Source organism: Camarhynchus parvulus, chromosome 2 (assembly GCF_901933205.1).
Source record: "Camarhynchus parvulus chromosome 2, STF_HiC, whole genome shotgun sequence".
Classification (NCBI taxonomy): domain Eukaryota; kingdom Metazoa; phylum Chordata; class Aves; order Passeriformes; family Thraupidae; genus Camarhynchus; species Camarhynchus parvulus.
The window spans coordinates 57,444,244-57,464,968 of record NC_044572.1 but is presented as its reverse complement, the minus strand read 5'-3'; the positions used below and the strand labels follow the sequence as shown (position 1 = coordinate 57,464,968).

General features: G+C 40.3%; 1 protein-coding gene across 4 annotated transcripts in view; it reads left to right on the top strand.

Annotated features, from left to right (window-relative positions):
* Positions 1-8,650: 8,650 nt before the first annotated feature.
* GOLGA4 (golgin A4) overlaps positions 8,651-20,725 on the top strand; it is a 78,008-nt gene continuing 65,933 nt past the window's right edge. For 2 of the 4 annotated variants that reach the window (XM_030944188.1, XM_030944187.1), the window contains exons 1-2: positions 8,651-8,981; positions 14,691-14,786. In XM_030944188.1, coding sequence (XP_030800048.1) covers positions 8,895-8,981; positions 14,691-14,786 — 183 coding nt within the window. In that variant the 5' untranslated portion in view covers positions 8,651-8,894. Of the gene's footprint in view, positions 8,982-9,001; positions 9,361-14,690; positions 14,787-20,725 lie in introns of those variants that run through there. The other 2 variants (XM_030944191.1, XM_030944189.1) reach the window with 2 other exon arrangements.

Below are 20,725 nucleotides of genomic sequence, written 5' to 3'. Positions count from 1 at the left end.
CGGAATTTACAAGAATTCCAGACAGAAAACACAGCTTAGTAAACTGCAAATCTAAATCACAGTATCTAGAAAGGTGACATGAAAAAGAGCAAGAGGAAGAAAATCAAAAAGAAAACCAAAGGAAGCCAGAAATAAGGCACAACCTCGCCTCCTTTTCTGCTTACTACAGTACCTTAGAAGTACCTTCAAGCATCCTAACAGTCACATAAGTAGAAAACTGTGCCAAGAACAATTGTGGAAAACTGTGGAAAACTGTGCTATCCAAACAGAAACATAGGGTTTGCTTTCACGATGATTAAATCTGCATGCAATGCATACAGTAAGAGTATGTTTTGTACATTCAAAAACAATTTTACAATATTTCCAAATTGAAGGGACTGCTTTTTGTTTGTTTTGAATTACTTGGCTAAATATGGTACATGTTAAAATACTGCAGACATGTGGTTCATTTTAGAGATGCCAACTGCAAAGGAGGGAAGCATTTTGTGTGCTTAAGAAAGTAAAGTATTGGAGAGTGCTTTTGTTACTTCTTCAGAAGGTTAGAATATGTGTAAAAGATGCTAGCCGGGGACTTACAATTAATGAATTATTTGCTGTAAGTAGGTCAAATGACATTAGCTTTCAAAAAGAAAAAGTAGTCTTATTCCACGTGCCAATTCTAAAGTAGTTTAATAACCCTTAAGCAGAATATGGATATGAAGAGAGATATGACATAAAAGGTTAATCAACACTGGTGACAGCAAAAGGCTTACCTGCTTCACACAAATACAGGAGATAAAATACTATTTTTACACAAACATTGCTATTCAGAGCTTTCTTTGAAAAGTTTCAATGCCAATCATGACAGTAAAATTCTGAGTGATAGTAAAATTCACTCAATCATGAATAAAATTTACTCAGTCATGACAGTAAAATTTGCTCAATCATGAGTAAAATTCTTAGTGTAAGCTAAGTACCTTCAGCAAAGGGTAGCTCAAGCATAACTGGTATTTGATGTCAAAAAAGGCAACTTGGCCTGCATTTGTCATATCTATTCCATTAAAAAGCTTACTCTGTCTCAGATTCCTTTCGAGGGATACCAACACAAGCCGTGAAACTGCATGAAAATGATGATTTAAAGAAGGATATATTAGAAGAATATGGTAAATGTTCTTTTCCTTCCAACTGCTTTGTTTGCCCTTTTAAATTTTTTAAGTCCTTTCTGGTATCACCATGGTAGCACTGCAGCAAGTGTTCGGTTGTAAGCTGTCCATATTGCCAGCTTCTGGACTGCCTTCAGAAAACTTCCCACTGGTTTTGTATAGAAATCGCAAGCAGTAGAGATGACAAAGACTGCAGAAACCTTCTCATCTCCTTCTAGAGTGGGACCATGTCTTTGACCTGCTCTTAACTAGACAACTTTCACCAGTCATGAGGGAGTCTCATGTTCAAGAGCTAAGCAATGACAGCTGTAAATGACAAAAAGCACACTGATATTCTCTTGGGACTCCAGCACAGAGCAATGAAGGAGCTTGAATTCACCTTCTTGGGAAGTTTTAAAATGGACATTAAGTTTAGGACAGAAGCTAAGCCATGGTAACCTTTGTTGAGTATGTCTGCGTAGACAGTGTTTCCATCACTGCAGAAGGAATGTCATTTAACCCACGTTATCATCTCTAGCTGCTAAGCTGCACTTACTGCAGAGTATCCACAACATATTTTACAGAGTGGGCTTTTATGTGTAATCCCTGAGTAACATTCCAGAGAGAAGTATTTTGGTGGGGGGAAACGGGACGACACCCCTAACTTTTAACTATTTCAAATAATGGTTACATTTGAAAGTCAAAAAAGATCTAAAACTTTTCTTTCCTAGACGTATTACCAGCACAAACTGTACCAGAATTTACAACACTTTTGATTATGGCAGCATAACTCTACCATGGATGCTCTTGCTCTGGACTATTCCTTAAGAAACAAAGTCCTCGCTAGAAGTAAAACAAAATTAGCCAAAATATTGGGCTGGATGATTTCAAAGGCTATGTACTAAAGGCCAAACACTTGTAATAATAGTAATGAGTGGACTAAAAGTTAAATCAATACAGCATTACTCAGTTCAAAGATACCTTGTGTCCTAATGTTCTCACAGAAAACTAAAAAATCTCTATCTTTGTGGGTTTGTTTTATCCATTTAGATGTACCTTCTACTTCTTTCCACTGTATAAGAATGTTTATGACAAGGTTGGAGGACCTCATGTAACTTTCTTTAAGTAAAGAAAGAGAAGCCAGTAAAGAAATGCAAAATTGTTAATTGCAGGTGGAAGGAGGGCGGCCAACAAAAGAAAACAAAAGAACAATAATAATTAAACGCCCCCCTGTCTTCTGTGAAAAGTAAAGGCACAGACAAGAAATAACAACTGCAAAATTCTCACTAGAAAAACTCACTTTATCTGGCTCAAGTATTTTGTGGTATATTTCTTGCTGTTTTCTCATGCCAAACATCTAACCATTGAAGGTGTCCCTTTTCTCTTTCTGGAATACAGCTAGGAAGATGGCTGTGTCATTGCTGACAAGCTGCTATTCTCAGAGGTGTCCAGTTGAAAGTCCTAGATCAACTGATTTGCTCTGTCACTTTATTATGGCATGACTTAACCACTTACAGTTTCAGCACCTGAACTTGCCCAGCCCTACAATTCTTTGCCCCTTGAATTGTTATATAAGCTCCTTGGCAAGTGGCATTTGTAGTTACATGAAACTATGCAGAATTTGCACTATGAGATGATGCCAAATGAGTCACGCCGGTAGATTTACTAGGGCATGCAAAGCAGAGAGGGGGATGAGAGCACAAGAAGAGAGTACACAAGAAGAGAGTACAATCTACTTTTTTTCTGCAACAAGGCTAACCCCGTAGAAATCAAAATGAACACAAATCCTCCTAGGGGTAGTTCTTGCAAAAGACTAAGACTTCCTTTTGTGTTCACAGGCCTGGAATATTTAGCTTTGGATCACAGAAAATGCAAATGACAAAACGAGGCCATTAATTCACATACAGTATGAAGCAGTATGAAAGAGGAAAGCAGCTGAGAGCGTCAACCCTGCTAAGTAGTCTCAGTATTCTTCTTGACATTAGCAGAAATTTGAAATGAGTCTCTGAAAATTACAAAGGAGGCAGAAGAAAAGGGAGCGATGACTCCTCTGGCATAGTGTTTCCTAACAGGGATCTTCAAAATGTAAAGATTGTATCATCCTTTCAACTGAAGGAAGGTATTAAAACAACAGGAAGGAAATGGCATCAAATGCTAGAAAGACTCTGGGCAGTGTACTTCTAGAACACAAAGACCACTGATGGAAAACCGACTAAACAGGCACCAATGCAGCAGCATTGTATTAAAGCCCAGAAATGTCCACTGCGTCACTCTCTGCCATTCCGTTCATATGCACACAGCAGCTCTGCAACATTCCTGCGGATCATCTCCTTGGCAAACTGGGAGTGAGGGTCCATAGTGATGCAGAGTCCCCAGGCAAGTGCAAAGGAGAGATGCTTTATTGCAAAAACCAGGCTTTTGAAGCACTCAGGCCTTTATCAGTTACATAGCTTTAAGCCATAACAAGCATCATTCAACAAACTGCCATACACCAACGCTGTGAACACGCAATGGTTATAGAACTTGTTGATCTACCTCTAATTCAGCTGCCTCACCTTCCCATAGTCCTTTTCTACATAGCCAAAGTAACGGGCCTCAGCCCAAGGCCTTCCTTTTGTAAGCTTCTACCTATATGCAGCAGCAAACCACTAGTTTCTTCCATGCCAAGAGTTTAGGTAGACGATTTGCATCTGCCCTTCCAGTGAAACAAAATGGGGAGAGAAAATCCTGTTGGAGATGTGCAGTCCATTTTCTAGACAGTCCAAATAAAAAGAAAAGCAAGCTATAGGATTGTGTACTTGCTCTTACAAAACACCTGCTGCCATCTGACAATGAACTAGCAGAAAACCAGCAAAAATGAGACTTGAGGCAAACAACTTTTTGAATAATGGGAATAAGGGAATAATGATGTGATCAATAAAGACAACACATTTCCAGGCTATCGAAATACCTGAAATGTCAGCAAAGGCTTGAAAGCAGAGGCTGAACTAATGGGGAAAGGTTAAAAGACTCCCAAGAAAAACATGGGCAACTGACCTGTTGAAGCCTTCAGGAAATCAGTGGCCACTGATTTAGATAGGCCATTCAAGTTAATTTACCCGTGCACCTTCCACTCCTTTTTTACCTGTCAGCATCACAGGATGAATTGTGACCACAGAATCACAATTATTTGGATTCTGTTCTTAGCTTTAGGAGAGAAGTACAGCAGCTGAAGTACCTGTTACTGATGTGATACCCAGGAACACAGAGTTGACACATTTCATTCATGTCCAATCACAACTAGCAATACTAAGAGGATAGGATTGGCTGCTTTTCATGACTCTTTTCTTGTTTTACAGCCTGCTGTGATTCTGGTAAAACTTTTTCATTAGCTTTTCTCTAAAAAGGAGAAAGTCCAATTCAATGTCCCTCCCCACTGGTGCAGGTTTACCATTCAGTTTGTCGAGCCTAAAAATGGAATTTGAACTAGCAGGAATTACTGTGTTTTAAGTGTCCAGTCCGTTCAGACAATCTCAGGTTGATAAAAGCTTAGCTGCTATTGGCTAATTACTCTGTTTCCCCCAAGAGCGGATGCATGCAATTTAATCCAACTTTTTGTAACAAACTCCAGTAATACAAAATCCAGTCATACAAAAGAGTCACAAAGAAGCAGGAAGAATTACTGGACCATTTAGGGAAGCAAACTTCTCACCTTCTTTTGGAGTGAGCATAATCTGCTAACTGAAGTAACAAACTTGAGGACAGAAATCTCCCTACAACTGAGAAGTTGCTGACAAGGGAACCACACAAGCTCTGTGACTTTCCCCTTTCTATTCATTTGTAAAGCCTAGTAGCCTAAAATTTACGGGGTCAATCAAAGACAAATGCTAATCTAGTCAGAGGTCTATGAAAAGTCCAAAACTAATCGGAGTTCTTCTTAGACAATGGAAATGGAAGCAGAGCTACCAATCTATTTCCTTGCAACATATCCCTAAAACTCATTCCCTTCTATTGATAACTAATGTATAGCCACCAATACAATCAGGAAAAGATGAAACTTACTGATGTCAGCAAGGGAAGGATTTGAAAGAATTATTCCCATTAATCATCGTCTAGACAGTAACTCTATCATTAAAATTGGAGCCTTTTTAGTAAGTATCCCTTGTGGGAAATTCAGGACTCCTGGACAATGGACCAAGAGGATTAAGCAGAAACCGTTAATTGTTGACATGATGCACTTACACATTCTAATTCTCTGCACAGGCAAGTCCTGCATTTCTTATTGGTGCCTTTGTCTTGTCCACGCATTCTGCGTGCACCTCTCAGAAGCTGTGTTTGGTTATAGTCCAGGTGCTTTGCTGCCCCCCATTATTGAGGTCTTGTGGTCTTGGAATTTGGTTTCTCAGCTTCTCTTTCTTATTTTAGCACGGCTTATGTCTTAGTAACCTTGATGAATTCCAGACGGTGCTGAGAAAATTCTGATAAGAACTGATCCGAGCTGGATGGCTGGTGCACCCTGTAGTCTAAGTGGTTCAGACACATTGCTACAATTCCCCCCTTCTTCTTCTTCTTGCACCAGCCAGACCCTTTCCACCGTATTTTCTTCCAAGAGGCTCACCAGTTTTGTGATGCACGGAATAACACAAAGCAATATAGTAATGACTACTAGTAATAACAAAGCTCCCTTTACAAGATCTTTCAACCATCCAGTTCTTTCCTATCTCTCAAACCATTCATGCATACCCCACCCATTCCCAATCAATTTCTTCATGTTATCTTGTCGTTGTTTGAGTTTCCTCTGAATGACTGCAGAATGGTCAGAGAGGTTCATACAACACATTCCATCAAAATCCTAAAACTCGTGCCCATGTGCTAAAAACAATAAATTTATAGCAGTTTTATTTTCCAGTGTGCCATGTCTAATCGTATCTAGGTCAGTGAGCAAATGATTTAAAGCAGCTGACCTTACCTGTAGATGTTTGACCATCCAGCATCCCAACGTCTTAGGCATAGTCAAAGCTTGACCAGCAGCGACACCTGCGTTAAGGAATGCCACCCATAATCTGCCTGGAGGGCCCAAAACACTACACAATCGTGGCAATGGGGTCTTAAGCTTCTCCTTCTTTTTTCAGTTCCCCGGAGGCGAAGAAGGGGCTTCTTCACGCACAGAGCATTGTGCCGGTCGCAGTGCACTCAAGGGCGCGGCTTCTGTCGAAAGACGCCCGGGACCAGCACTTAGTTTCGGAGAGATCCGTATTTTGTCTTTAGCGACTCTTGTCACCTACATCTTAGCAAAAAGCTTTTCCCCTATGTCTTGCAAGGAGAAACTGTGCCAGGACAGAAAATATGCCCGATGGTGTTCTAGAAGTTACACGGAGGTCTGCAGAGTGTTTTGCAAGAAGCAAAAGAAAGTTGTCCAAGACACCTTGTATTCGAATGTTAATGTGAATGGAAAAGGCAGGAGAGTGGAACGGTACTGTCTTCTATAAGTTTGCAAGCTGCACACACAACCCCAGTGTTGTGCGGCTTCGTTCTTCGCCTTTCGGAAGTTGTGACTCTCGCCGCCTCCCGGAGGCGAAGGAGCAGCTTCTTTGCGTGCAGAGCATTGTGCCATAGTTTCTCGTCTCAGATTTGTTCTATTCCACACAGCCTTTAGTCCTACAAAAACATCAGTACATGAGAAACACTCACAACATATCATTTCAAGCTTTAAATTTTCTAAGGAAATAATACAGAGCTCTCTTTTGTGTTGTATGCATTTTAAGAATGAATTTAAAAAGCTGTGCTTTTCTATGTGATGGCTACAGGAGCTAGTGTCCTTTCAATTATGCATCTGTCCATCAAGTTCACATACTACATCTATTGACTTAGGTTTAAATCAGAAGAGTAATCTGAACAGAAAAAGAGAATATGAGCTAGCATTTGTAATAGAGAACATAGGTATGAGAGGGTAATGGATTTATTAGGTTATTGGAGGTTGTTAAAGGGTTTCCCAAAGCATTCATCAGGCAATGTTCCTCTCACTTGATAATCTCTGAATTTTACCACCATGCTGCTGCATGTCATATTTAGAGGAAACAGAAGCTATCCCACTGAAGCAGAAAATGTTTAATTTTTATGGATGCAATAAACTTAATTGCCCATTTTATCTTATTTCCTTATGGACTGCTATTCAGATGGTGTTGTCCTTTTAATTCTGGGGACTTTTTCCTATAATTCTGTCTCAACCTACAGGAAAGATACCCTACAAATCTTCAAGATACTTACCTGGCTATTACAGCTTGTAGGTTCAGATTAGCTTTTTTGAATGTGTTTGAAGTCAACAGTTGTTCTCACGAAAAATCAGTAGAGTGTGCAAGTCACTGCTGACATCTGAAGTATGCATACAGTCTTAATAGGAACACACAGTATACATATAGTCTTAACAGGAACACACAAACAAACGGGTCACTACCAGTCACAGTTTATCTACAACTAAACAGATTGTAAAAAAACCTAGGAAAACCAGCAATTTATTTTTGCTGTAAATTTATTGTGATTATTTTTTTAGTCAGAGTAAAACAAATGGGAAAATAATTTCCTATGCATTCCCCCAAATTACTTAGAGATTTCAGGAGTGTATTTCAGTGAAAACATTTCTGGGCATTTGTGATTATTGCATACAGCCTCCCTAGTAGGAAGCTTTATAGAAGAACACGTGGTTCATTGTTTCTTGCAAACAGCACCATGTATTTTTTAGCCTTCATACAACGTCACTGTCAACACAGTAAGTTTCAAAATAGTCCCGTTATTGAAGAATGAATGCTGGCTACCGCTGACAGCCCTCTGCGTCTACATTCGCAGCACTGAACACACACGCACAAACGTCATCCAACAAGGGATCTAAAGCCAGAGGTTTTAACCTTGAGCAGCCAAGAACAATTCTGCCACAGTTTCGTGGAGACAGTAGCAGCAAACACTGTCTTTCCACCTTCAATGGTACTTTAGTTGTAACAGTGTATCTCAGGTTTACAAACAGAAGGCTACTCCAAAGAAAAACGTCGCGACTTTCTTATTAGCAGATAGGTTTCCAGGCAGCTTCAAAAAGCAACTATTGGGCATTTTTTAGTCGGAAGCTTTCACAAGTCTTAGAACTGGGCACCTTTTTGTTACTTTGCTGTCCGGTTCTTCGGCTTGTGAAAGCTTGTCCTCGACACTATCGCTGACCGACTCAGGAGGACTCTTACGCGAGGACTTTCAGCCCCTCAGAGTCAGCATTCTGGCAAGTCAAGCCTCTCCGTGGCGCGGCTTAAGGTACAGAATCAGACGGCTACGGCGGCGGGAAGGCGCAGCGAGGCGGCAACATTTACTGCCCTGTTTTTCGTCCTTCCGGACAGAAGTAATCACTCCTCCGCCTGCTACATTCCCAGGACGGCACCGCCTCCCTCGCCCTCCGGGAGAGATGGAGCAAGTGAGGCCAGGCAACGCCGCTCTGCCCCGCCGCAGCCCTGGCGCCCAGGGCCGCCCAGGCTGCACCTCCGCCCGGGCTGTGGGAGGAATAGCGCCGCGCATTGCGTTTGGAAGTTTGTGCCTCGCCGCACACCGTGCCGGCCGAAGCGCTCGGCTCCACGTTGGCTGCGCAGGCGCAGCGGTCGCGGCTGCCTGTGCCCCGCGGAGGGGGTCCGAGGGCGGAGCGGCGGTGGCTCCGCGGGCCGGGGCGAGGGTAGATCGGTTCCGCCGCCCCCTGGGCGCCCCTTGCCGCCTGATCAGCCGGCCCGAAAGCCGTACCCTCATCCTCTTCTCCCTCCCGCCACCATGTTCAAGAAACTGAAGCAGAAGATTGGCGAGGAGCAGATGCTGCCGCGCGGAGCGGGTGGACGTGCGAGCTCCCTCCCACCGCAGGTACGGCGAGGAGGGGCCGCTGGGAGACGTGTCCGCCGGACCGTTGTGGGCGCTTCGCCCGGCGAGGCCTCGGCGTCCTGCGGGTCGGCCGGCCAGGCCTGCGCGACGCGACCCTCCCGCGGCTGCGGCGGCGGGGCCGGTCCGATCGAAGGCTCCGGGGTCGGTCGGCTGGCGGGAATCGCTGCTGGGTCGATGTCAGCGCGGGGCGGCTTCGCTAGAACTTCGTCATCTAAGTTCTTACCGATCCTCCTCCTGCTAGAAGCTGTGCTTCGTTTTGTCCACTCTACAAAAGCTGTCTTGTGGAAGAATGTAAAAACCATCTCTTGCCTGAACGTACAACAGAATGAAACAGAAATGGGTTTCTTCCTTAGCATTTAAAGTAATGATACTTTTGCGTGTAGTGAATAACAATCCAGCATTGAATTCCCTAGTTATCCTTTTCTCTCATCTTGATGCTTGTTCTTTCAGTTCTGTACGTCCCTTCTGTTAACATCTTGTAGAGGGCTGGTTTGCTTACCTTGACCTTATTCTTGCATTTTTTGCATTTTTTAAACTGTAGATTAATTGAGAATATAGTATAAATCTGAGAATAAGGCACTTATTTATTCGTTCTAGTAATAATTTAATTGGCCATTTTCCTCTTGCGTGTACTTTCTTTCACTAAGTTATTATAAATGTATTCTAGTAAAGGCTATTTTTAAATGATAATAATACCCACCAGACAGGACATGTGTCCAGAGTATGTAAGTGAAAGTGGCCAAAAAAAAGTTGTGATGATTTAATGCATGCGTCAAAGCAGAATAATTTTGGGTAGAAAGACTTCAGCAAGTTAACATCCTATTGGCAAAGTCTGCTGATAATGGCTGCCTGTGTCTCATTCTAGGTTAAGTATCCGTGTATCTTGGAATCTAAAAGTATAAAAACAAATACAAACTCTGAATCCTGTGAATGTTAAGCTAGAGACAGGTAATTTAATTAATTTGACAAATAGGTGATTAGTTGCTTGAGCTTGATCTAAATGTAATTTGAACCACTGGGAGATTTGGCATTGCATAGTCACAGTATTAGACCATGGTTTCAAAACTGCTGACAGTTATGTTCTATTATTTGAATCACTCATTTGTGAAATAGAGGTTAGATTTTTGGAAATGGATCTATTGTGAAGTTTTGTGTAGCTTGTTGAGTCTTACTTTAAGGCCTTCCATAGTATTCATTCTGTGCCTTCTCTAGTTAGTGAAGTATGTTTGGTGTTAGTTAAGTTTAGAGTGCTGTCTTAATTGCCATATGTGGTGAGCTTTCAGTGCAGTGTAAAAGAGATTGATCTGCAGAGTTTACTGTTTTCAATGTGCAGCAGCTAAATTATGATACCTTTCACACAGCATTGTAATCCACTTAGTTCAGGATATTGTAATCCGCTTTGTTTGGGATGCTCCATGCATGTGTTCAAGAGTTGATGCTCTCTGAAAATCATTCTGATGATTTTCTGAATAAATATGGGCTTCTGAATAAATATGGGCTTACATGCATATATGTACCTAACAGCATAATATACTTTAGTCTTTATCTAGCTCTTGAAAAATTAGCTTTGACAAATACTCTGAAATCTGATATGAGAGTTTATAGTAAATTGTACCTAGTCTATAGACCTGGCCTGCTGTACTGTGGACAGAGCAGATTATGTAACTCAAGAGTTGACATAAATGGAAAGGCAAAAGCAAGAAATTATAACAATTTTATTTCATGTGAAATAGTTGTCTTGCAATGTTTCTTACTCCTCAGTTGCTCTCAAGTAACACTAAGGGGAAATAGTTAAATTTGATCTTAGGAGTAAACTAAGTTTGTCTTCTCACTTCTTGTATCTCATTTGAAAACAGAATCTGAAGGAAGAAGTGAGGTTTTGAGGCTTATAAAATATACTGTAGTCTTGCAAAAAGTGTCAATATGCTTTTTTCATTTTCTTTTTTTCAGATCAGTAATTCAGATCGTGAAAATGCATTCCTTCCTGGCAAAACATTTTCAGACCAAATTTTCCTAACCCTTACCTTTTCTTAGTTTATGAAACTCATGTTTGCATTAATTTTTGTGCTTTTTTTTCCCTACATCCTGTTGTAGAGAGGCTTCACTCACTATGCTCTATACCCTCTATGCTCTATTTATATCCCTTACTTTGAGACCTAGAACTTCACATTTGTACTTTGGTTTGTAGTGTCCAAGACTAAATTTACTAATTTAAGACTGGTGTAAACCTGGAGGTACAATTTCTCAAGTATAACTTGAGAAATATAACCTTTTCTGAGGAGGTGTTTGTAGGCCTTCCTCTTTCATATGAATGGTTAGCTAACTGATGTCATCTGTCAAATTGAGAATAGCTGTCCCTCATAGTCTGAGGAACACATCTCTTTCTGATGGCTGACAGGGTGGAAAAAATGCTGTTGCAATTACTGATGTCTTAAACTACTACTTGTCCAAGATTGTCACCTGACAAATAGGGATGAAGAAAAAATGGAGGCAGGCGGTACTTTCTTTGCCTCAGTTTTTAATAGTACTGACAGACCTTGGTCTGCCTGGTCCTGAGTCAGAGGACCATGACTGCAGGAACATTAACTTTTCATTTGTGAACACGGAAATTTTAACAGACAAGTTGTGTCAGTTGAATGAATGTTTATAAGCTCATGGGGCCTATGGGATTCAACCCAGGGTACTAAAGGAGCTAGGAGATGTTACGGGTAGGACCCCTCTTAGCTGTCCTGGGAATATGGGGAGGTTCCTGCTGACTGGGAGCTAGCCAGTGTTATTCCAGGTTACTGGAAGGGCATGATGGAATATGCAGGAAACTACAGAGTTAATCTCAGAACCTGGAAAAATTATTAAGAAAATCATACTGTATGCTGTTGAAAGACTTGTAAAGAACAGTGCAATCATCAGACAGTCAACTTAGGTTCGCAAAGGGAGAATCCTGTTTAAAAAACCTTCTGCAGTAAGTTCACCTGCGTGGGACAAAGGGAAGGTGGTGGATGTAGTTTTTCTGGGTTCTATAAAGGCTTTTGGTACTGTTCTTCCCAGTATTTCTTCCAGGCAAGTTTTCCAGCAGTGAGATGAGCAGGTATGCAGTGCACTGGGTGAAGAATTGGTTGAAGAGCAGGACTCAAATTATTGCAGCAAACAGGACATCTGGCTGGTGACCCATTACCAGTGATGTTCCTCGGGGCTCAGGTCTAGAGACAGCTCTGTTCAGTCTCTTCATCAGTGATCTGAAGGCTACAGTTGAATGTGATGATACCAAACTGGGAAGTGCTACTGACTCTCTCATGGGATAAGAGACTGTGCCTTGCAGAGGGATCTGGATTGATGGGAGTATTGAGCAGTCACCAATGATATGAAGCTGAGCAAGACCAACCAAATGCTGGATTCTGCACCTGGATGGAATAATTGCAGACACAAGTCTGAAGTGGGAGAGGAATAGCTGGAGAGCAGCCCTGCAGAAGGGGGTTTGGGGATGCTGGTTGGCAGGAAGATCAATGGGATCAGCAGTGTGTGTGCCCTGGCAGCCAAGGGGGCAAACTTCATCCAAAAAGCATCACCAGCTAGCCAAGAGAGGTGATTATCCCACTGAATTCAGCGCTGGTGCAGCCTTGAGTACTGTGTGCAGTGCTGGGCCCCACTATTTAAAAAGGATGTGAAGGTCCTTGAGCATGTCCTGAGAAGGGCACCAAAGCAGGGGAAGGGGCTGGCAGGAATGTGCTCTGGGGAGCACTGAGGGCACTGGGCCTGTCTGATTTGGAGAGGAGGAGGCTGAGGGGTGACCTCACTGCTCCCTATAGCTTCCTGAGGAGGAGAAGTAGAGAGGGAGATACTGAGCTCTTCTCCCTGGTACATAGCGCCAGAACATGCAGGAATAACTCAAACTGTGTCTGTCATGAGAGATTTGGACTTAACATAAGGAAGGTTATGTTTACACTTTTTTACCCAGAGGGTGGCCAAAACATGGAGTAGGCTTCCTGGAGAGGTGGTTGGTGCCTTCCTCACCCTTGCCTGTCAGTGCTGAAGAGGCATGGACAGTGCCCTGAAAGCCATGCTTTAACTTCTAGTCAACCCTGAGCTGGTCAGGAAGTTGAACCCTTCCAATTTAAATGTACTATCCTGTTTCAGCTTTTTTTGGTTTTGCATAAGATCAATGAATATTTGTGCTGCAAAGCTTAGTGCCACTGAAATGACTGTAAATGGACAAGAAGTCTGAATGCAGCAGTGAGAACTGTAGAACCATTAAGGTCTGGATGAAGAGATGTGTTCATACTGCTTCTAAGCAGTGACAAAGTGTCCTTGAATGTTTCTGGCCCTCACCAAACAGAAGGAAATTGATTTTCAAATAATCTTTAAAACCCTGGCATTAGATTGAGGGTAGGATTAAAAGAAGAGTAGGCTGTCAGCATTTATAGGTTAGGTTTTGTACAAATCCTATGAATACTTTGGTATGATTGTTTTCAGCAGAACATAAAGCTTTCATGATGAATAGCTATTTGGTACTAGGTAAGCTGTTTGACTTTTGAATAGTATTTTCAAGTTGAGACATTGGCCTACCTCTTCAGACCTCTAACTATGACTGATTTTAGAATAATTTTGATATAAAAAAGAACAAATACAGCTACCACTCCTTGTTCCAGACCTGTTCAGCTGATAGAAATTTCAAGAGGTAGGGTCAAAACATGCTTGTGCTTGCCTTATATCCTGAGTGAAGTACCCCTGGGCCTTTCCTGCAGGTGGAACTTCTGGTCATCTGACCACTCTGGGCCTGGATTTGGGCTCCAGGGGCAGAGTATGGCACATTTCCTCAGGTGTGCCAGGTACTGGCAGCCACTGCAGGACTGGGATACAGTCCAGAGGGATGGGGTCTGTGAAGGAAGGCATCACCTCATCGAAAGCAAGGCCTGACCTTCCTCTTCCTCCTGCCACATGCCTGAAATATTTCCTTCCAGCCTTTCACAATACCTGATGACAAATCTTGCTAATTACTTTCTTTTGTATAGATCTGCTTGTTGATACTTTACTACTCATTACATTTATACTGAAATTTTATATTTGAAGTTTGAATGATGAGGCTGGCAAGGTAGTTTCTTTGATCTGGTGTGACTTTTTAGAACCCCAATTTGAATGAAGTTGTAAAATTTCTGTGAATAGATGTTTAGTTTTGATAGGAACAACAAGTACATATAGGCGTCAAAATATATAGCAATTTCTTGCCCCGTTTTCATTGTTTAGATTCAGTGTTATAAATACCACAAATTTAAAGTTCATAAATTTTCTTAGTGTCATTTTTTGTTGTTAATTTTCTAAGTTCTTGATCAGATTCTGTTCCACTTCTAAATACTTGAATCCCTGTTAAATCACTAAACTTTTAAACCTCAAGCAACTGCAATATGTTCTTAAAATACTAGGAGGCTTGTTTTTCAAATATGGTCTAAGAGGACCATAGTCAGAAATAATGAAAATAACCCATTTTGTTGTTTGTTCTTGTGGCTGATTCATGACACTTTTTGCTCTACAGACTTTTTAAGAAGGTAGAACCTGTCACAGACAGTTGTTTTCTTTAAAAAGATCTAGACTATATCACTGAGATGGTATAGTTAGTAATTCTTGAAGTAAATTATGATACAGAAAAATTAGTTCTGGAGTTAATAGTATTACTTGTTGATATATGTGATCTCTCTATAGGTCCCTTCCAGATCCCCTCCATCAACTGGCAACAGAATCAGGACAACTTCATTTACAGATCAGAATCACGAAGGCACTTTAACACCAGACAAAGAGGTCAGTTGAGAACTGTTTTTCTCTGCTTTTCACCTTAAAAAAAATCTAACTTTATGTCCTTCATTACTTTTTTTAAATTTGTCAGTCTCACTATTTTCTGTGTATTTATAGCTATGAATAGTCTGTTTTTTAGGTTAAATACTGAAGTGTTTAATAGTAATAAAACTGATCTTTAAGCTGTAGTGATTAACTCCCAGATTAAGAAACGCTTTAAGTCTTCAGGTCTTAAAAATCTTACTCCTGAACGGAGCTCAGTGAGGTAGTGGGACAGAGGATATATTCAGAGAGACTCACTTCGTTTTTGTCCCGCTTTTGGTTGAAAAGCTAGGTGAATCCAGGTAATTTGAGGTGGATGATCCAAAGGATTTATACAGAGCATTTGTGATTGTTTCTAACCATGCCAGTAATAAGTATCAAACTCAAAGTTATTTCCCCCACCCCACTTCCTTTCTCCCCTCCCCCCAAACTTAAAACCAACCCAGCCCCCCTCAATTTCCTCCCCCCCCCCAAAAAACTGAACAATAAACTAAACTGAGTCTAAATTATCAGTCATAAAATATAATTAAAATCATTATCAGGATGATGGGTAACCTTGACTTGCATAATAAAGCAAACAAAGAAGATAATCTGCACTTACCTTGTTTCATATTAAGTACTATGGCTCTTTTGAAGCAACTTGATTAAAAAAAACGGCAATAAATACAAATAAACAAAATATTTCCCTGACTTAGTGAGCATGGACATAGGCTGGTAGCATAAAGCAGGATGCTTCTGTGATTCTGTGAACTTTTTCAGAGGAAATGTTTTGTCTTTGTCAGAGAATTCAGTTGCTTTGTTTTGCCATGAAAAAATGATGCATTTTATTGCAGTGGAACAATCCACTTCAATTTTTTAACACCATTTTTTCTTTAGGAGATAATCAGCTATACCTGAAATTTGCAATGGATTTCATTATGAATGCTATCAGTGATTCCAGCTTGGCAGTTTGCTTCCTGCAATAGTAGAAATTGAAGGGAAAGTACTTCATGATTTTGTTTTGTATTTTGGTATTTTCTAATAAATGCTTATTTTTTCTACTGTGATATGTATATATGTGTGTGTGTGTGTGTGTGTGTGTTTGTGTATGTATGTATGTATGTATATACATCTGTAATGAATTCCCTCTCTCCTTGGAAAAAGATTTTCTGTTAACTGGTGCTCCAGAATGTTAGCAAGCGGCATCACCCGGATAAATTACTAAGTTTTTCAGTAAGGAGAGTTTCTGTTCTTAATACAGGGTATAGAAGTAGCATATTGCCATATGAGAACTACTGCTGTGGCCTAGAAGGAGTGAGTTGGTACTGAGAGTTGATTCCCCTGTTCGTTTTTTTTGTTTGTTTTTTTTAATTGTGTAACCTGCAAAAGAACTGATTTGGCCAAGGTTTTCTTCATGATTTCTATTGAGACCTACATTTACTTCATTACATAAGTGTTGTCCCCAGCAAACTCCATTTTCAGAGTGCTGTTCCGGAGAAACAAGAGAAGCAAAGGATTCTCTATAGCACATACCAAGTTACGTTGGAAGAACATTAATCTCTAAATAGACTGGTTAGACTGGAATGACCAGAGAGGCAGAAGAAGAAGTAAGATTAAGAGTAGAAACAGAAGTACTAAAGTACCGTCAGATTTGCAGTTATCCTTGGTCTTAGGGGAGCTGCCATAGCAGTTTTACTTGTGAAACACATCCTTTAATTAGAAATTCAAGAAGTAGTGAAGTCCAAGGGGATGAAAACCTCTTTTTTTTTTTGTTGGTTTTACATCAAACAGAATATTTTACAAAAATTAAGTTTAAATGATTAAAACAAGAAACCTAATTTCTCCAAAAATTTCTCATAAATGTTAGCAATATGATTAAAAGTAAATAATATTTGAAATCTGTTGGATTAAATTTTCATAAAATTCAGTTCAGCAGCAGTATACAATGCTTAAATAAGTTGCAGATATTGCATATTGTCACTGAAAATACATGCCCTGATTATATGATTGCATTAAGTCTTTTGGAGGGTATTTTTTTGCGGTGTTCTCATTTGACCAGTTTTGTGTGCAGGTGTCAATGGCAGTGGCATTACAGTGAGCTGTTGGGCTACATTTAATACACTGAAAATATTTGGTTGAGTAGTATTGTATGCTAAAACGTTTTTGCAGTACATGAATAATTGCTATCCCTTTTAGTACTGAAAGCTAAGCAAAATTAGTCTTTCATAATTTTTTGTATGTTTTGTGTCCTCTGTGAGCTATGTTTTAGTACGTCTTTAAATAGATCAGGATTTTGTATTTTTACTTCCATAGTATTAAAATTGCAAGTATCACACATGAAATCTTTGGTTTATTCTCAGAATATTTTTATAACAAAAATAATTTCAGAATTAGTTACAGTTGTAAATGACATCATTAGTCTGATCAAATAATTATAATAAAACATACGTGCCAACATTTTTGCTTTATACTCTACAATGAGAAGATTTTAAAAATACTTTAATATTTCAAGATTCCAAGATGCTATCAGTTTAAAATGAACCTACAACTTGTATGCTTCATTTATGTAATACCAGGTAAGTTTCTTTTTCATGCCAGCTTTCCTCTTCAGCTTGTATTTTATTTGATATATGAATCTCCAGTAGCAGTGTTACGGAAAACCTCAAAATTTTTTAATATACAGGAAAAGGCAGAGGTCTGACTAGTTCTGTATTATCTTACTGCAAGTAGCTTGTAAAACATGATCACGTTGTGAGGTAAAACTACTTCCACAGAACTTCATTGACATTTTGCATACCCAGTGCTTTTTGATTTGTTATGCTGCTATTTGAAACAGGCCTAGACTATTAAAATATGCTTATTTAGTGAGTTCCTTCTTTTCTATGGAAAAATAGTGTTCAGTTTTCAAACTGTTACCACATTGACTTTTGAACAGAGTTTGAGGTGAAATACATAAATTGTATTCATTACAGCTCCTGTAAGTTAAAAATGTTCTTTTTGTTCTACAACATTATACTTGTTTACAAGTATACAAGGCTCAACTGCAGAAGATAACAAAGCTAGTGCTAGTTTGCTATCAGCTGAGAGCAAGCAGCTGATGGATTGCTGTGGGTGACCTACCAGTCATGCATCCAAATGTCACTGATATCCTAATGAGTGTTATGGAAGTGACAGCAGAGCACAATATATGTAGCACTTAGACCTAAAGATACTTAGCCAAGGTACTTTTTGGTCTCACTTTAATGGTATATAATGGCTGTTTTATTAAATTAGTTGAAATGTTTCTTTAACATTGGCTATTAATAAAGCATGACAAGTAAAGCTGAAATAAGGGACCTTCAGTACCTTTGTTATTCCTGTGTCTTTTCTGTATTCATATACTTTATTTGAAGTACTTCTAAATAGGTGTAGCCATGCAAAGATGGTAATGGTTCAGATTATCTGTGTTTTTTTTCCTTTCTGATATTTAGGACTAATTTTTGGAGGCTGCATAAGCTAGTTTGAATCTAAACTACTTGTATTTTACAACTCCTGATACATACAGGATGCTTAGATGCTTAGGTGGTTCATCAAAATGAGAAGCAAACCAGAAAAGACCTATTTGATTTCTGTACTACAGCTTTCTGAAAGTGCAGTTTAGCTCTCCTAGATCCTGGGACTTTATTGCAGAAAGAAACTCTTGAAGTTTTAGCTCCTCAGTTTTTCCTATTCCCTTAGGACAAATAACCAAATTTATTTATATATTTTTAAGTAAGATTTGAAAGAAAACCTTTAGCTGATAGTTGACATCTTCTAGCTTCTTGATGTAGATGAGGAAGTGGTGGTGGCTTTTCACTTAGACAAGTTTGTAGTCTCATCCTCTTTCTTCTGTCTTGCTGTGCTGGTATATAACATAACAAAACTGCTCATGTACAGTTAATAGAAGCTTTTAAGTGTTAATATACTACAAATACACATATGCCGTGATGCACTTTGCTAACAAGTTGTATGAATTTTCAGATTTGCTTGATAACAGGCTAATACAAAATTTAGAACTACCGATTCTCTTCTTTTTCTGAAAGGGAATAATCATTACCTTTGGCAATCAAACATACTACATGCATGTAACGTGTAATATTCACCTACTGCCATCTCCAGAGCAATGAGACTTGGGCCAAACTCTGATCCCTGTTGAATTTTCGGGTTTCTTTCACAGCTTATTAAGGAAGCTGTTTGATCTTGGAATTGCATGTTCTTTGGCCTTTGCACCCCACTCACCAGAATCCTTGTGAAAGAAGCTTTGAGCATGGTAATTCTTCAGAGGAACGAGGAATAATAATAATAATAAGAAGAACACAGTAATTTTTAGAGTTCAGAAAGTCCTTAAAGATCATGTAAGGCTGCTTCATTTAGGCCAAACTAGAGGGCTACAAAAACTGTTCAGAATGTTGAAAATTCAAAGGTTATTTAAACAATAACTGTATGTGTCCTTTGGTAGGACACTGAAGGTAACGTCATCTGGCGTTTGGCTTCATCAATCATTTTACCTCATTTGCAGCTTTCTATCCAAGATAGAAACATTTGTTACTCAATAGGATTTTACTTGCAGAAAACCAGAATAAGCCTTAAATATTGTGACAGAAGATCAGTAATGTCACAGTTTGCTAAGGAACCATTCCTCTTTGGCTGCCCATGAGCCACTATGGCAGTCACACTCGCACCACCCTAGGCTTTTGCTGCTGGGACTGAAGCCCCTTCACCGCAAGCAGCTCCAGTGAGCTGATGGGTGCCCCACCTGACTCCTCACACACTCATACTGAGACAAGTTTCATGACGCTCACATGTCAGACAAGTTTCCCTCACTGCCTTGATCCAGGGTTTCCCATAGCAGAGTCCTAGACTCTGCTTCCTTTAAGAATTGTTATCATGGTGCAGCAATATAATGGCAGATGGAGTTGGGTGTCTCCTTTAGGGACCCTGAACAAAGGAATGCTTGGCTTTCATTCTGTGTGCCTGTTTCAATGGTGATATTTGATCTGGGGTCTTCTCACTGTTCATTGGGTTCTACAGAGTCTCTGGGTAGCTGGACACAGTCCAGCTGGCATGGCAAGGCTATGCCTTTTTGTTGGGCAAAGGGCTCATCTGGGCGTTTCAGCCGTTTCTCCCCACCCAGGGCACAATCTGTAGTTTGCAGTGCCATTGTATACTGAGCTACTTGTACTATTTGTAGTCCTCAACAGCCTTCAGTTTATAAATTTGGTGCCTGAGATTAAGGTCAGTATGGGCTAGGGAGATTATTTACCCTGGAGTATCACAGAATTGGTAGGATTGGAAGGAACCCGTGGAGATTGTAGCATTGGAGTCTCTGGGTGGGCAAGGATAGGTTAGATCCAGTCTACAAGGGGACTCAGCCAATGTCGTTCAGCTCTAAATGCAAATGTATCATGGGCCAGAGAGCTGGATGGTGCTAAGACCTCAACGAATCACATGTGTAACTGGAGCTCCTATAAAAAGAGCTGCGGGAATAAACTCAAGGCTGTTCATCACAAGAACTTTGGAGTGTGTGTCATCCCTGTCTCTGACCCACTCCGCCCCCCATCTCCCAATGTTACAGGAGATCATGTAGTCAAACCCTGTTCCAAGGCAGGGTCACCTAGAGCAGGTTAGACAGGAAATGAATGTGTCCAGGTAGGTTTTGAATGTTTTCAGAGAGGGACATTCTATGACCTCCCTGGGAAGCCTGTTTAGTGTTGTGCTTCCCTGAGTGTAAAGAAGTTCTTCCTCATGTTGAGGTGGAACTTTCTGTGGTTTAGTTTATGGCCATTACTCCTTGTCCTGTCACTGGGCACCACTGAAAAGAGTCTGGCACCATCCTCTTGACAACCTTCTTTTGATTAGATGTATTGATTAGATCTCTTCTCTGACTTCTCTTTTTAGACTAAACA